Source organism: Halichoeres trimaculatus, unplaced genomic scaffold, assembly GCF_033239565.1.
Source record: "Halichoeres trimaculatus isolate MK-OKI-2021-1 unplaced genomic scaffold, fHalTri1.1 fHalTri1_scaffold_5, whole genome shotgun sequence".
In the NCBI taxonomy this organism is placed as follows: Eukaryota; Metazoa; Chordata; class Actinopteri; order Labriformes; family Labridae; genus Halichoeres; species Halichoeres trimaculatus.
The window spans coordinates 36,358,950-36,371,325 of record NW_027437183.1 but is presented as its reverse complement, the minus strand read 5'-3'; the positions used below and the strand labels follow the sequence as shown (position 1 = coordinate 36,371,325).

Here is a 12,376-nt window from a genome sequence, read left to right as displayed (position 1 = left end):
GCTCCCAGAGAATAATTTGAGTCACTGTTTGCAGTGGGATGATTTGTTGAGCAGCTTCATGATAAGCTGTAGGAACAGGGTCGTCTGTTGTTTAAAATCACCTTGAGAAGTTTAAAATTCCTGCATGCCTGTCAGTGCTTATCTCACCCCACTACAGCTTCATTATTTGATACACATCTCTGAGTGAGGTCACACTAACGAGGCAGAGAGGGATGAGTTTAGCAGAATTACACTGAACGGCACATTTAGAGGGACAGCAAGCTAAAGAGATCTACCCCAGAGGTGACGCCATGGCCTGGGTCGTGGACCACAGGGGCTGCATGGGTGCAGAGAGCCTGTGGGTGTATGACTCCAATCCCTCCATGCCAGGCCTGGTGGGCCTCCCTCTCTCTGTGCAGAACCAGCCTGTCGAACAGCTCCAGATCCTGAGGGGCCACCAGACTCCTCACCTCGGACAGCATGGACAGCTGCAGGGAGGGTGAGCAGGAAATGAAACACCTGTTAGCATTAGTCATAATATTCTTCATAGAAAATACTAAATTCAAGTACAAACATCCAAATAATTTCTATGAACATAAGCAAACTTGGATCCGACCCAAAGATGTCTGCTATAATTCTGGCTCAATCTCAGATTTAATTCAACCAGCTTTTCATTGTTTTGGAGAAGTGGAACTTCAGTATGAGCTTAAATTTGATTGAAAGATTTATGAGAAACAGGTGGTCAGGGAAAAAAAAGCTCCCCATATCAGTATCTACAAAAATCAGTGAGAATAAAAATGAATAGTGTTGGATTCTTAAAAGACGGTCTTAATCTCAACTTTAATTTGAGATACCATCACATCAGATAAGCCTAAGAGACTTCTTCAGTTACAGAACACATTCAAAGACTGACAATCCCTCCAAGCTTCTTGTAATGATACCACTCAGTGACTTAGTCCAGCCAACACTCTAGCTCTCAGAGAGGTTTACAGCGTTAAAGAGAGAGAAGTGAGAGATTACAGGACATCTAGGACGCAGGCCTTAAGGCCCGTTTACACAACAACAGTTTTAGGATGAGGCGCAAAGGTATTCTTGCGTTGCATCCTCTCATTGACACCCCAAGAGTGTTTGAGCTGACCCAAAACAAAAACTTTTGAAAACAGCCTCCAGAGTGGAATTTTCAGAGACATTACGGACTCTATTGCGATACAAACAGAAAGCAAATTTTCAGTGGAGATGCCGTCACACTGCACTTTGCGCATTACATTTTCATTGTGACAACATAAACTTGGTGTGCTAAGCCAGGCAACAACAACAGTAACAATGGTCAAGTTCCATGTTGTGCTCCTACTGACTGCCTCTTAACAAAATGTGCACTTGTTACTCCACTACTACATTCAGTGAAGACGCATTCAGTATGAGTCTATGTCAGATGATCAACCCAGCTCTACTCTAGCAAAGGGCTAACAAAAGACACTTCTGTCTGTCTGTCGCCAACTACAGGCATGCATGCATACAGCGTTTTCAATCTCACAGTGTTTGTGTGTAACACAGATTTTTTTTTCACTGTGTTTTTCGTGCTTTTTTGGTACAATGTTGCTCTGTTAACGGGACCTTTGATATAGCAGTATTCCATTTAAATTAACCGCAACCAGCCTCATAGATGTAAATGAACAGACTTCATCTAAATAACCTGACTTTGAGGTCTGTAACACTGCTGGTCACCAGATGGCAGTGAGCAAAGTGCTGCACAGGGCAAGACTTTAGGCTGCTCATCCTTTGAGCTGGTGCAGGCAGACTCAGGTTGGGTCAACATTCCCTTGCTGACAGACATCTGTCCTACAGGAAACCAGGTGCAATGTGCTGACGATGTCAGTTCACTGTGAAAAGTGATTTTGGGATGTCAAAAGATTACTGAAGTTAGTGTGATAACACATGATTGTAAGTTGGCCTAGTCTGAACTACAAAATATGTCAAAAATTCTATGCTCACATGAATCAGAAATGCATTGCCACTTGACAATGGAGGCATTTGGGTGGCAGTGGGAATAAAACACGCCTACGTCATCATGTTTCTGCAAGTGTTACCCAGGTGCATTGTGGCTGTTATTTTTTTAAAATTTCAAGGTTATTTATGTCATTTACTATTGTCAATAAATGTAATTTTAGTAAATGACATTTTGTATCCATAAACAGGATAACTTTCAAAACAAAACAAAAAAACTTGCTTTTTTTTTGCTCATGAAAGCAGAGTTTTCTTCAGTACACTGTCAAAAATAACTGAAAATTTACTTTGAAATTTCAACAGTAAAATCCTTTTATGTTAAAAAACAGCACTGAAAAAAATACCACCATAAAATATCATTGGCTGAATGTAACCGTGAGTGAGGAGGAAACACAGCAGATATGAGCCCCTGCTTTACATTGAGTTGTTACACTGTGGGAGGCACAAGCTGTCTGTGCCCCTCTGCACAGACGGCACAGACCATCTATCTGTGCTCCACATGGTATGGACCCATGTGCTCAATGATTTTTACATTGCATTTAGTGTTTATGCTAACAGTTGAGATGTGGTGATGGGTTGGAGTTAGGACAGACAAGACAGCTGGTTATTGTCTTGGAGCATAAACAGCTGGTCTGTGCTATGTAGAACACAGTCTGTGCCTCCTGCAACATCTCAGTTTGCTGTAAAAACTTAACGAATTTAGTTCAACCCCTTTTGTAGTTTTGTCGTTTTTTTCCTCGAGTTCAAATTAGCTTATTTCAGTCGAAGCAACAAGATGACTTAAGTGAGTTAATTTTCATCAACAAATATTTTTTACAGTGCAGTTAAGGGCTATCAGCATGTTGTACTTATCCATGATGGAAAGTTGGTACACTTGACTGCTGGGCTGAAGACCTCGCCTAATCCACAAACTTGGATTTGTTTTGCAGTCAAAAGTTAAAGCAGTGTGGGAGAAGAACACTGACTGTGAGGATGACCAGCAACAAACACATCAATCCTCAAAGCTCATTTGAAAACACATGCGAGGGGTAATAAAAAACTGTCACATTAAGCAGACAACAGAAACCTTGAGGAACATTTATCTCATGTTTTAACCCATGTTTCCTCTGTTAATATTAGGGGGGGCGGGCTGTGAGACCAATGTGGAGGCCAGTTCCACAGTTAAGAGATGTTATCTTTATAGGTACTGAACAACTTTCTCCCATCATCTGACTTTCTGTTTCATCTTCTAACATAAAGCTTCACCCAAAGTTCACTTATTGCTGTTTTCTCTCGATGAGGCTCTCTTGCACCCTTCCCTTGGCTATGGTACCTTAGCGTGTGTGTTGAAGAGCTCAAACAGAGCCATGGTCAGTGGCTCCACTCCGATGTGTCCCTCCTGGTACTCCTGCAGGTAGTAAGCCATGGTCTGTCTCTCCGGCTCTGTCAGCAGCATGTAGGCCTGCTGCTCCAGGGACACCTGAGCTCCTGGGGGGCCCACGCCTCGGTGCCCTGCTGGCTGTGGAGAGTGGAGGAAAACATGTAAGCATGCAAAAAGTAATATAAACTGATTGTGTGCTGAGTGAGAGTCGTCAGATGTGCTCAAAGCCTCACATCACGGACACACATGGCAGCGTCGGCGGCCTTATCTCTGTCGAGGAAAGGCAGCACTTCAAAGCTGCAGGGTGCACAGTCAGAACTTATTTGCCTTTAAGTCTCCATCATTGTTATCTCCACGAGCAGCTCGCCTTCTGGAAACAGCTCGTCTCTCTGCTCAGAGACGGTCTCAGCGAGGTCCTGTGGCTTTGTGACAACTGTGAAAACCTTTGTATTAAATAAGGAGAGAAAATGGGACCCTGCGAGCTGCGGCGGACGATTCCTCCCTCCCACAAAGAGTTACCCACGTAGGAGCAAAACAAACACACGCCTGGTAAGATGGAGCGAATGCAGACAGAAGGGGCCTCTGCGCTGATGCGCTTCAGATGATGAAACTCAAGTCAAACCCATCACAATAAATGAAAATACAACAGGCCATTAATGAGAAAGCTTTTCTCTGCATTTGAATACAGAAATGAAGGCTGACTTTCAAAGAGGGAAGAGAAAAGAAAAGATGAAGACAATACCAGGATGAAGAGGAGCTCTCTCTGTAATTTTACTGGATTTGAAAATCAATATTTGAATACTAAAAAGTGTCCTTGAGTCTTCTCCTGTCAGGATAAAGGATCGTCTCTGTGTTCTGAATTTCTAAAAGAGGAACTTTTAAAGTTCAGGGTGAAGGAGAATGAACACTTTGATGTCTAACAGAAACGCACCTGAAGCTGGGTTTATCAGATGAAGTTTATCAAATGTAATATGAGGAGGAGACGGATGAGTAGGTTTCAAGCTGTGTGTCGATATCCATAAAAACAGGTTTACAGATGGAGTTCATCACAAGCACATGTGAGAGAAAGAGAGGAAAACAACCTGAGGTCATCCTGCTCCCTCTGGTCTGAATGTTTCCAGCTCATGTCTCCTCTCTGACATAATTTATCCATCCTGACCTTTATGTTTGCAATTTAATCAGCTGTATTAGGTTAGCCCGACTGAGGCTGGATTCACCGTCTGGGCTCATCAATAGAAACAGGGTCGTACCCAGACTGCTGTCTGTGACAGGCTCTCCAAACTGAAGGGACGTTTAGCTAAAGGATGGAGTTATTATTAGTGTAGATATCTCTAAATGCTTCTATGGAGACGGATAAATGTGTGCAGCATCCAAATCTGAGACAGGTTTGTCCTCAGAGACAAATAAATGAGTTCATACAAAAAATTTGCAAAATAGAGAAGGAGACAGACAAAAACTGCTCTGACATCTTGATGAGCATGTCTGCACCTTTTCTCTGTCCATCCATCCGTCCATCCATCTTCTGCCGCTTATCCGGGGTCGGGTCGCGGGGGCAGCAGCCTAAGCAGGGAAGCCCAGACTTCCCTCTCCCTAGCCACTTCGTCCAGCTCTTCCCGGGGGGATCCCAAGACGTTCCCAGGCCAGCCGAGAGATGTAGTCTCTTCAGCGTGTCCTGGGTCTGCCCCGGGGTCTCCTCCCGGTGGGACGTGCCCTGAACACCTCACCAGGGAGGCGTCCAGGAGGCATCCTGGTCAGATGCCCGAGCCACCTCATCTGGCTCCTCTCAACGCGGAGGAGTAGCGGCTCTACTCCGAGCTCCTCCCGGTTAGCAGAGCTTCTCACCCTATCTCTAAGGGAGAGCCCGGCCACCCTACGGAGGAAGCTCATTTCGGCTGCTTGTACCCGCGATCTTGTTCTTTGGGTCACTACCCAAAGCTCATGACCATAGGTGAGGGTGGGAACAAAGATCGTATGGTTACTGTGTAACCTTGGTTCTCTGAGTGAAGAGACTATCTCTCCACTCCGTTACATATTCCATATGTACGGGATATGATCCCCGCTGCTTGTCAGGGTACTTGGATAATTCTTTAAGACACACCGGCTAGCCCGGCCACGCCCCATCGCGTAGCTATAAAGCGCCAGCGCAGGCGTGTGATCATTGATAGTTTGATTGAAACGTGTCTCCGAGCGGCCTTAGGACTGGAGAGATAGTCTCTTCACTCAGAGAACCAAGGTTACACAGTAACCATACGTTCTCTATCGTCTCGAGACTATCTCTCCACTCCGTTACATATTCCATATGAACGGGGTAGACCTTTAAGACACCCCGTGAGGAGACAGTGCAGCCCACAATCCCACACCACAATGTGCAACGAATGAACTATGTACAAATATACAATATATACAAGACCCCGGAGTAGGCCCCGCCAGACGCTAGGGCCCATCCTGAGAGGGAAAGGGGCGGTATGGAAGCCTGCAAGACGCTAGACAACCAGAGGGAACCAGCCAGAGGCCCCGCAAGACGCAAGGGCCAGCTGGCCGGAGGGAAGCCGCTCACCCGGCCCGCAAGACGCAAGGCCGAGGGGAGACTACGTGTCTACCGTCGTGCTGAGCCCAGCACCCGCTCCCCAAGAGAGGGGCTGGCAGCGACGTTAAGGTGGTAGAACCTGGTAAAGGTCGACGGGGATGACCATGTGGCGGCAGAGCAAATGGAGGCAAGTGAGGCTCCTCGCCACAAGGCCCAGGAGGCAGCCACACCCCGAGTGGAGTGCGCCCGGACCCCTGATGGGACGGGCACGCCTGACAGAAGGTAAGCCTGACGGATCGCGTCCACCACCCAATGTGACAGTCTGGACTTAGACAAAGGCCTTCCCAGACGTCCAGGGTCATAGCAGACAAAGAGCTGATCCGACCTCCGGATAGCCTGAGTCCGCCGAATGTACTCTGTCAAAGTCCTCACCGGGCACAGAGCGGACTGATCCTGCTCGGCATCCCCACCACCATCCGGAGAGGAGAGAGACCTAAGCTCAATCGATTGAGACAGGTGGAACTCAGTGAGGACCTTAGGGAGAAAGGCTGGTTTGGGCCTCAGAACGACACTGGAACCGTCTGAGGAGAACCGGCAGCAGTCTCCATGCACTGACAATGCATGAAGTTCACCCACCCTCCTGGCCGATGTAATGGCAAGCAGGAAGGCGGTCTTAATGGAAAGCCACTTCAGACCAGTACCCCCTAGGGGTTCAAAAGGGGGACTCTGAAGAGCCTCAAGGACGATATACAAGTCCCATGAAGGAACTGCGGGACCAGTAGTCTGCACCGTAAGCCTGTGGGCCCCCCGGAGAAACCGAGAGATGAGGGCACAGTCCTCAGCGCCAAGCGCAACATGACCGATTCGCACTGCTTTAATTGCTGCCACCAATCCTCGCAGTGTTACCGCAGCCTTCCGGGCCTCCAGCTGAGACTGCAAAAACTGCAGGATGTGCTGGGCTGAGGCTAAGTAGGGGTCTACCTGGTTAGACCCACACCAGGCAGCAAACAGTTGCCAACGGTAGGAATACGCCGCCCTTGTGGATGGAGCCCGGGCCTGCTGAATCGTTGCCACGACTGGCTCTGGTAACCCTAAGGCCAGAAGCCTGTCCCTCTCAGGGGCCAAGCCACCAACCTGAGCCCCGCTGGAAAGGGGTGGAACAGGGCTCCGTCCGCCTGGGAGAGAAGGTCCCTCCGGCACGGGAGCTCCCATGGTGGTCCGTCCAGCAGAGGAGGAATGCCCGAGAACCATGCCATGTGGGGCCACAGAGGCGCCACCAGTATCACCCGCACATGCTCCACCTGGACTCTTTGCAGAAGAGGCTGGAGAAGAGCAAAGGGGGGGAAAGCGTAGAGCAGAACCCTGGGCCATGGATGAGCCAGAGCATCCCAGCCCAAGGGGGGATCGTCGTTCCTCAGCGAGAAGAAGAGCTGGCAGTGGGACGACTCCCTTGATGCAAACAGGTCAATTTCTGCCCTGCCGAAGCGATGCCATATCTCGGACACCACTTCCGGATGGAGCCTCCATTCCCCCGGCTGAGGGCCCCCCCTCGACATGATGTCCGCCGCGGAGTTCAGAACTCCCGGCACATGCACGGCTCTGAGCGAGAGGAAGATGGGGTGGGCCCACTGCCAGAGAACTGTCGCCAGCCTGCACAGGACCGGAGAGCCCAGCCCCCCCTGCCTGTTGATGTAAGCGGCCGCCACTGTGCTGTCGGTGCGGACAATCACATGATGACCCTTCAGTCTCGGCAGAAAATGACGCAGAGCAAGAAGAGCCGCCCTCAGTTCCAGGACATTTATGTGCTGACCCTGCCACCGGCCGGTCCAGACACCATTGACCCCCCAGCCTTCGTGTACCGCGCCCCACCCTGCCGGGGATGTGTCGGTGTACACCAGCTGGCGATATATCACTGGACCCAGATCGCGGCCCGCCCTGATGTTCGCGGGGACCTTCCACCACCGTAGGGCTCTGTGGAGCCTCCGGGAGACCCGTACTTTGGTCTTGTGGGACCTCTGAGGGCACAACCCCAAGCTTAGCAGACACCTTTGTACAGGCCGCATGTGCAGGAGGGCGAGGGGAACTACCTGCACCATGGCCGCCATTAGGCCCATGAGGCGAAGGCAGAGGCCCCAGTTGGCCAGATCGTGCAACCTGAACAGGGCAACACAAGACCTGAAGGCCAGCTGCCTCTCCTGGGTCAGAGAAAGTGTACCGCTCCACGAGTCCAGGACCATACCTAAGAAGGAGGTCACCTGGGCCGGTTCGAGCCTGCTCTTTTTGTAGTTTAAGCGCAGGCCTAAACTCTGAACGTGGTCCAGCAGCAGGGCCACATGTTGGCGGCATTGCTCCTCTGAGACTGCGCAAACCAGCCAGTCGTCGAGGTAGTTCAGGATCCTGACGCCCCTGTGCCTCAGGGGGGAGAGAACCGCATCCATACAACGAGTGAAGGTGCGTGGTGCCAGAGAAATACCGAACGGCAGCACCTGAAACTCGTATATCTTGCCTGCAAAGCCGAACCGCAGGAACCGCCAGTGACCCCTCCAGATTGGTATCTGGAAATAGGCGTCCTTCAGGTCTATAGTGGCGAACCAATCTCCTGCAGAGATTGCCTGCCTCACCCTGGGGACCGTCAAAATCCGGCATCGCAGGGGCCGGAGATACTGATTCAACCCCCTGAGGTCCAGAATAGGGCGAAGCCCTCCATCCCTCTTCGGGGCCAGAAAGTAGCGGGAGAAAAACCCAGCCTGCTGATCCCCTGAGGCCACCTCCCTTATAGCCCCTTTTTCCAGAAGAGCGGACAGCTCTGCCTGCAGAACCGCCCTCTGGTGAGGATCGGCCACTGTTGTAAACATGGGTGTCCTTGTAACTGGCGGTCGGCGCAAAAATTGGATGCGATACCCGTGGGTCATGGTGGAAACCACCCACGGGTTGGCCTCCAGGGCCAACCAAGCCATCCTGCGAGCAGCGGATGGGGGAGCCTGGTTGGCCCAAGTCCGATAATTGTCAGGAGGGTTGAGGGTGCTTAGAGGACCCCTCTGCCTTAGCAGACAGTCCTCTGCCCCTGCCCTCCCCTTGACCCCATGACGAGGCCTCAGGAGCTGCTACTGGTCGAGAGCGAGACCGTCTAGGCCTGGAGCCTGCGGCACGCTTGACAAGGCCCCCTGAAACCTCCTTAGCACAGCGGCGGCTCTCCTGCGCCTGCTGCAGTAAGGCAATGGCGTGAGGGCCAAACATGGCTGTGGGTTCCACCGGCACCTTAAGCAGACAGTCTCTATCCCCCTGTTGCAGCTGGGATTGAGACAGCCACAAGTGGCGCCTAGCTACCCAAAAGGAAGCTAAGGCACTGCCTGCCGCCTCAGCCTGCTCCCTCATCACTGAGGAGAGGCATGAGGAGGCCATCTGCAGCTCCTCACCGATACTGGTGTCGAGCTGAACCTGCCGAGACAAGTCTCGGAGGTAAAGAGACAAGATAGCCCCTGTATTTGCCAGCCGAGTCTGCACTGACATGGCTTTATGTAGCCTGGCGAGCAGACTATCCATGACCCTGCAATTTTTACTCGAGCAGGTGGCGTTGCCAAGTATGGAGTTAGAGGGGGACACCAAAGGAGTGAGGACCCGGTCCACTGGGGGAAGTGTCCCACAAGCAACCTGGTCCCTGTCGTGCATGTTAGAGAACCGGCGACATGCTGCAGACCACCTGTGGGCAGTGGCTGGAGTGTGGAACTGCTGGCACAGCAGCTCCTTAAAATCAGGTAGGAGCGGCACCTGCGTAGAAGCAGGGCTCATCTCCTCACCCTCTTCAAACCTTGAGGACGCAGCCCTGGGATTCTCAGGAAGGGCAACACCCAGAGCCCTAGAAGCCCTGGTAATTACTTCCTCAAACCGACGGGCTACCTCTCCCCTAGTAACCTCACTCACAGACGGCTGGGCGCATGAGAGAACATTCTCCTCTGAGGAAGAAATGGTCTCCACATCTACATCCTCGTCCTCCGCCTCCTCCTCCTCCTCCCCTAAGGGAGGAAAAGAGCTCAGCGGAGGCCGAACCCTGATAGGCTGAAGAGGAGGTAATGGAGCCTGCCAGGCACCAGAACACTCCCCCCTCCCCTCCGAAGCCGCAACCAATCGACTGGTCTTAGGCTGTGGTACCTCACAAACCTGAGCACCCATACGCTTTTGAGCAAAGAATCTGCAACGGGCCTCTCTTGTACGTGCAGGCAGAATAAAACAGTCCATGCACAACTGAGGGTTTTCTCTGGAGACTAAAGCATGTTCATGCCCCAGACATAAAATGCAGTTATCATGCCCATCCTCTAGGGGCATCGCCACCCCACAGCCCACACAACAATGTCCCTCCTGAGCCGCCATGCTGACCCCGAGGTAATATGTCACTTCCTGTTAGCCGTAGCACTGAAGCTAGCTCACTTATTTCTCTTTTTTTTTTTTGTGTGTGTGTGTTTGTTCTTGTAATGGCTGTGCGCGCCGGTCGCCTTTCTTCTCGTGAGAGCCGTGCGCTACGGTGGGGTGGACAAAGGAGTGCTTAAACTATCGGAGGAGGAAAGACCGGCATCCGTTGCCAGGTGCGTTAGCCCGCGAGCCGCAAGCAATACACCGGCGAGAGGACACCACCAGAGCCGGGAGCCGGAGCTTAGCTCTGGACCGACCCTCAGACGATCAGCGCAGCTGTCACAGTCAGTACCTCACCACCGAACGCGTCAGCTCACGAGCCGTGAGCAATACGTTGGGGAGAGAGCACCGTACCGAACAGTCAGCACCAAGCGTGTATCCACCGAGCGCGTTAGCTCACGATCCGCGAGCAATACACTCAGAGGAACACAGCCACCCCCGCCGGGAGCCGGAGGACCTCCGGCTCAACCAGACAGGATGACTTCGTTCACAAAAGACAGACAAGAAGAGCCCAAGACACAGTAATCCAGGGAGGCTGCCAAAGACAGACGTCCCGACTTACAACAGGTAAGCGGATTCGATAACAGCACCCTGGCTCTTTCTGTACGTAGATTGAGAGATTCTGCACCCTGACGCACACGTGGAGATCAAACAATCAATGATCACACGCCTGCGCTGGCGCTTTATAGCTACGCGATGGGGCGTGGCCAGGCTAGCCGGTGTGTCTTAAAGAATTATCCAAGTACCCTGACAAGCAGCAGGGATCATATCCCGTACATATGGAATATGTAACGGAGTGGAGAGATAGTCTCGAGACGATAGAGAACGACCGGTAAACAGAGAGCTTCGCCTTCCGGCTCAGCTCCCTCTCCACCACGACAGACCTGTGCAGAGTCCGCATTACTGCGGACGCCGCACCGATCCGCCTGTCGATCTCTCGCTCCATCCTTCCCTCACTCGTGAACAAGACCCCGAGATACTTAAACTCCTCCACTTGGGGCAGGATCTCATCCCCGACCCGGTCAGAACACTCCACCCTTTTCCAGCTGAGGACCATGGACTCAGATTAGGAGGTGCTGATTCTCATCCCAGCCGCTTCACACTGGGCTGCGAACAGCTCCAGAGAGAGTTGAAGGTCACGGCTTGATGAAGCCAACAGGACCACATCATCTGCAAAAAGCAGTGATCCAATCCTGAGGTCACCAAACTGGACCCCCTCGACACCCTGGCTGCGCCTAGAAATTCTGTCCATAAAAGTTATGAACATACGACCCTGTCGTACCAACCAGGTGTTTTTTCCAGAGATTTTACCAGTGTTCTCTCAACGCCCGTTGATTTTAAGAAAGGTAAACTCACTGGGGATCAATAAAGCCACCGAATCAGTCCAGAACAACATAGAAGATGCTCCGGTGGAGGGTTATACTTCAAGATCGCTGACTGGCTCATTTCACTGTCAATCAAAAAGGGATTCAGCCTCAGACGGATCATCCAATCATCATGCAGAATCTCAGTGTCCAGGCCAGCTCACTGCCTCATAGACCCCCAGAGACGCTGAGAGTCCGATGGGCAGGACAAATCCCAGCGTTTACCCAATGACCGTCCAGTTTCCACAGTGGAACAACCCACTCTACACTTCCCTGCTGAAGTCAGAAGACGCTCAGCGTATAACTGTTAAAGCGCTGAGACGCTGCGAGGATGAATGAGAAGGAGGTGGAGCCAGTAACCTGTGATAGGAGCTGATTCTGAACAAAAGATGAAGGAATTGTAGCTCATACTTTGTCAATAAAATGTACACACAGCAGAACACATCACCACTTTTTGGGGACATTTTAGGGGAAGCTGAGCTTTCCTTGCAATCTTAGAACAAACACCACTAGTAGCTGTATTTAATAACTCCTAAAAAAAGAAAAGAAAAAAATAAACCCCTCTTGGACCTAGCTTTAGAAGTTGGTTAATTTTTTGTATTATTTTTTGTAGTTTATTTACTATTGAGCCTTTACTTTCTATAATCGTCCATTTCATAATCCAACTTAACCCAGTTAGTCAGGGCACAGTCACAAATGATCAAGTATCTGGTTCACCAGGTTCACTTCCTCTTC

The 12,376-nt window shown here is 51.0% G+C and overlaps 1 protein-coding gene across 1 annotated transcript in view; it reads right to left on the bottom strand.

Moving 5' to 3' along the window:
- The window catches only part of whrnb (whirlin b), a 200,259-nt gene that overhangs the window by 31,767 nt on the left and 156,116 nt on the right, over window positions 1-12,376 (bottom strand). The window contains exons 6-7 of the mRNA XM_074669842.1: window positions 3,296-3,481; window positions 276-467 (exon numbers count right to left, since the gene is read on the bottom strand). Coding sequence (XP_074525943.1) covers window positions 276-467; window positions 3,296-3,481 — 378 coding nt within the window. The remainder of the gene's footprint in view (window positions 1-275; window positions 468-3,295; window positions 3,482-12,376) is intronic.